We start from the raw sequence: 5,129 nt of genomic DNA, 5'->3' as shown, positions 1-5,129 counted from the left end.
GTTGAAAAATATCAATTTTGTCACTCAATCCACGACTGTTTGTGGGACCCACTGCTGCGTTTCGCTCACAAACTACACAGTCAATTCACTTTACAGTATATCCTGTGAAGTATTTTGAGACGTCTCGAAGGCGCTATAATAATAATAATCCTTGCATTTGATATAGCGCTTTTCGTGTCTTCTTGGGGTCACAAAGCGCTTCACAGAATATGCTGTAAAGTAAATTGACTGTTTATTTGTGGGTGAAACGTGGCAGCCAATTGCGCACAGCAGCCGTGGGTTGAAGTGACCAAATTTTTTTTTTTTTTGGAGGGATTATTATCATATGCCAGGGCTGATCAGTTACAAATTGAAACAGGGCTGATCAGTTACAAATTGCTTTATTGCATCTTACAAAAAAATTACGATGCGTTTACATCACATCACTGACAATGGCTTCCAGCTGGCGTGTTATTGGAGTGTGACTGGCGTGTGCAAGGTACAGAATCCACAGTCGTATTGCTGTCAACATAACTGCCATGTTGCCTGATATTCCATTTGGGAGCCTCGACTCATCATGGAGTCCATGTGTGTGTGAGTGTGTGTCTGAGTGTGTGAGTATGTGTCTCTGAGTGTGTGTGTGAGTGTGTGTGTGTGTGAGTGTGTGTGTGTGTGTGTGTCTTGAGTGTGAGTGTCTGTGTGTGAGTGTGTGTCTGAATGTGTGTGTGTGAGTGCGCGTGTGTCAGTGTGTCTGTGTGTGTGAGTGTGTGTGGGTGTTAGTGTTTGTGTGTGCAACGGGTGAAGTCGTGATGTGGAATTGGTTACTATTTACAGAGGGAATATTCGGTGTGGCTCGTTCCTGGCTCAGCTGAAGGAGAGAAGATTCCACTGGTGCCAGCTGTGGGGGGAGAGTGGGTGTGACATGGAGGGTGAGAGGGGGAGGAGGGAGGAGAGGGGAGATGGGAAGGGGGGAAGGGGCTCCTCACTCACCCCAGGAAGGCAGGGCTGTGCCAGTCAGAGTACACCAGGAAGCCAGTGAAGGTGCTGTCAGTCTTGGGGCTGGCGTACATGCCGCTGAAGTCTGGCACGGCCACCTGTACCCACACCTGGTCCTCGGGCTCCAGGTGTACCAGCGAGCCGCCCGACAGTGACACCGGCTTGGTCCAGTTACCATAAAACTGGAAGAAGGAGGCGACAGATTGGCCGTTCTTCATGATGTCGAACTGCAGGCTGATCCGGTAAACGGTGGCGTGAACCACAAAGTAGTAGACTCCGGGGACGGCACAGGTGAACTTGCCGGTGAGTGGGCTGTAGTGTCCCTGCTCGTTCTGGGTCACCGTGTCAAACAGGACGGGCTGGTCAGTGGGAGGGAAGCTGCTGGCGTCCGCACGCTTGGCGCTGAAGGCGGAGTGATAGGTTACCAGGCTCTCTCCTTTCACCCCCTTCTCCCCTCGCTCCCCCCGCATCCCCACATTGCCTGGCGTTCCTGCCGGCCCCGTGTAACCTGTGGGGGAGGGAGAGAAACAACCGCAATTACACCAGAACTCCCCTCCCTGCCCACATCCTCTCCCACCCCATCCCTCACTCCAATCTGCTCCCCTGCCCCCATCCTCTGCCTTATAGAACCTTATCACATTGTTGAAACGAGTGCTTCACAGAATATAGTGCAGTGACTGTGTATTGTGCTGGCGAAACACATCAGCCAATTACGCACAGCAGGGCCCCAACACCTCGACCCTGTGGGTTTCTGCACAGAACTGAGTGAGTGAGACACACAGCTCTAACCACTAAACTACAGGACTCCCAACGGAAGTTGTGCTGGCAATGTGGTGACAGCCAGCAGCAACCGTGTGTCTGTGACACATAAAATAACGACGACAAAATGACATTTGTAAAGTGCCTTTCACGTCGGGGGGACGGCCCGAGGCACTGGACAGTCAGCGTTTCAGACCTGAGCTGTGGGTCGGGGTGGGGGAGGGTGGAGGGCAGGGGGGGGAAGCAGGGAGATTGAAAGCACGGTCGAAGAAGATTTTGAGATGGGTCTGCGGGATCGAGTTCCAGAGGGTGGGGGCAGAATGGCGGAAGGCCCACCCACTAATGGTGGGGTCAGCGAGGAGGGGGATGTGAAGCAGGCCGGAGCCCGCTGAGCGGAAGGAGCGAGCAGGATGGTAGGGGGTTAGGAGGTGGCAGAGGTCAGAGGGAGCAAGACCATGGAATGCTTTGAAGGTGAGGACCAGGATCTTGAACTGTATCCTCTGTGTGATGGGAAACATCTGGAAGCTGCACACTCAGCCCAGTGACGCAGAGTTAAATGGACCCACATGTTTACCAGCATCGTGGGGGCCTGTAGCTTATTCTAAAAATAACGTGGTCACTCAACCCACAACTGTTTGCAGGACTCTGCTGTGTGCAACTACCTGCGTTTCACCCACACAATATAGTCACTACACTTTACAGTATATTCTGTGAAGCGCTTTGAGACACGATAAGGCGCTGTATCAAATGCGAGGATTATTATTATTATCACGGGGTTCACGCTGGTAAATCACCTCGCTCTCCCTGGTCACCCTTTTCCCCATTTGCACCCGGAAATCCATCTCTGCCTTCTCTGCCATCCCGGCCTGGCGTTCCTGCCATCCCATTGTTCCCTGGAGATCCTGGAATTCCTGGGTGCCCGGCACAGAATTCCGAAAGTTTGTTGTTCCCCAAATCGGCTGAGACGCAGACCAGGAATATCAGAGGCACCGTCGCCAAACACACAGCCATCATCAGCCCCCAGCGTCTGAAACACAGGACACAGTAAAGCTCCCTCTGCACTGTGCGTCCGTCCACACTCCCAGGTCAGGGTTAGAGACACAGTAACACACAGTCACTACACTCCCAGGTCAGGGTTAGAGACACAGTAACACACAGTCACTACACTCCCAGGTCAGGGTTAGAGACACAGTAACACACAGTCACTACACTCCCAGGTCAGGGTTAGAGACACAGTAAAGCTCCTCTACACTGTGCGTCCACACTCCCAGGTCAGGGTTAGAGACACAGTAACACACAGTCACTACACTCCCAGGTCAGGGTTAGAGACACAGTAAAGCTCCTCTACACTGTGCGTCCACACTCCCAGGTCAGGGTTAGAGAGAAAGACAGTGCACCTTTAATAAAAGTCTGAACCTATGCTTTACAGCTGATGTTACAGCCCCCCCCAGTCCCCCCACCACCCCCCCAGTCCCCCACCACCCCCCCCAGTCCCCCCCCCACCCAACATCCCGGCACAGACTGGTTGAGAGATTCGCAGCCTTAAAGGGGAAGTGAGAGATGGCTTTGTTGTTTACCTTTTACAATGGATGGGAAAGTGATTGTTGAGTCACGAGATGCCATCATGAGAAAGTGATTCACTCGCCCCCCCCACCCCCCCCCCACCCCCTTCCCAGAAAGATGGAAAAACCTCTCACATTTCCCTGATTTACCAAGTGCTGTTTGCAGCGCAATCAACCCGAGGTTCTCAACAGCAATCAAACAAATACTTTAACAGTTGTCACGATCTGGAGCAAACTGCCTGAAATAGATTATATGATAGCTTTCAAAAGAGAATTAGATTTGTACTTAAAAAGAAAAAATGTGCAGGGTTGTGGGGTAAGAGTGGGGGAGTGGGACTAGTCGGGGTAAGAGTGGGGGAGTGGGACTAGTTGGGGTAAGAGTGAGAGGTGGTGGGACTAGTTGGGTTAAGAGTGGGGGAGTGGTACGAGTTGGGGTAAGAGCGGGGGAGTGGTACTAGTTGGGGTAAGAGCGGGGGAGTGGGGGTAGTTGGGGTAAGAGCGGGGGAGTGGTACTAGTTGGGGTAAGAGCGGGGGAGTGGGACTAGTTGGGGTAAGATTGGGGGAGTGGGACTAGTTGGGGTAAGAGCGAGAGGTGGTGGGACTAGTTGGGGTAAGAGTGGGGGAGTGGGACTAGTTGGGGTAAGAGCGGGGGAGTGGGACTAGTTGGGGTAAGAGCGAGAGGTGGTGGAACTAATTGGGGTAAGAGTGGGGGAGTGGGACTAGTTGGGGTAAGGGTGGGGGAGTGGGACTAGTTGGGGTAAGAGTGGAGGAGTGGGACTAGTTGGGGTAAGAGCGAGAATAGATGGGACTAGTTGGGGTAAGAGCGGGAGTGTGGGACTAGTTGGGGTAAGAGTGGGGGAGTGGGATGAGTTGGGGTAAGAGTGGGGGAGTGGGACTAGTTGGGGTAAGAGTGGGGGAGTGGGACTAGTTGGGGTAAGAGTGGGGGAGTGGGATTAGTTGGGGTAAGAGTGGGGGAGTGGGACTAGTTGGGGTAAGAGTGGGGGAGTGGGATTAGTTGGGGTAAGAGTGGGGGAGTGGGTCTAGTTGGGGTAAGAGTGGGGGAGTGGGACTAGTTGGGGTAAGAGTGGGGGAGTGGGACTAGTTGGGGTAAAAGCGGTGAGCGATACTCACCGGCAATGAGGGGGTCGGGTGTCTGTCTGAACACCAGCCACAGTGAGGTCTGGCCAACACGTTCTTCCTCACTCACTCACTCACTCACTCCAAGCTCACTGTGTTCTTGCTCTCTCTCTCTGTCGTTCTCTCTCTTTGTGTGTGTCTCCCTCTCTGACTGCTTTCGCTGTGGGTTCCGATCAGCCCAGACACTGACTCTGGGAGGAAATGGTTGGAGCCAAGGAAGGATTGAGACCAGCCGGAGCCTCGGGAGCAGAGGGTGGGGGAGGATGTAAAAGAGGCCAAAATTCCTCACGAGACGCTGACTGGTAAAGCTCATTAGTGTTTATTAGCTCAGGAAACACCTTCAGACTGTGTGATAATGAGAGCTTGGCTTAGTCAGCGACTCTGGCCTCTGGCTCAGGAACCCCCAGATTTCAGCTGACACTGAAGCGTGACTCTCCAGCGCAGAGTGGGGGGTGGGGAGTGGAGGAGGGGGGGTGTAGAGGAGGGTGTGAGGAAGGGTGATGGGGAAGGCTGCTGAGTTTGCCTACAAATAGTCAGTGCACTTGACAGTAAAGTCCTTTGAACGAGGATTATTATTACAAGAAGATTACATTTGTATAGCGCCTTTCATGTCAGGAGGACATCCCAAGGAGCTGAACAGTGACAGCATTTCAGACCCGAACTGGAGGGGGGGGAAGGGAGTGGAGAAGGGGGGTG

The 5,129-nt window shown here is 53.2% G+C and overlaps 1 protein-coding gene across 1 annotated transcript; it reads right to left on the bottom strand.

Moving 5' to 3' along the window:
• Positions 1–741: 741 nt before the first annotated feature.
• c1qtnf5 (C1q and TNF related 5) lies at positions 742–4,990 on the bottom strand. Its single transcript, XM_007885301.2, has 3 exons — positions 4,428–4,990; positions 2,529–2,761; positions 742–1,483 (listed from the first exon to the last, which is right to left on the bottom strand). Exons 2-3 carry the CDS (start codon positions 2,746–2,748, stop codon positions 966–968), a joined length of 738 nt encoding a protein of 245 aa, XP_007883492.1. The 5' UTR covers positions 2,749–2,761; positions 4,428–4,990; the 3' UTR covers positions 742–965.
• Positions 4,991–5,129: the final 139 nt, after the last annotated feature.

This window comes from Callorhinchus milii, unplaced genomic scaffold (genome assembly GCF_018977255.1).
Source record: "Callorhinchus milii isolate IMCB2004 unplaced genomic scaffold, IMCB_Cmil_1.0 Scaffold1164, whole genome shotgun sequence".
Lineage (NCBI taxonomy): Eukaryota > Metazoa > Chordata > Chondrichthyes > Chimaeriformes > Callorhinchidae > Callorhinchus > Callorhinchus milii.
Note: the sequence above shows the minus strand (reverse complement) of the source record. Positions and strands in the feature narration are given on the sequence as shown.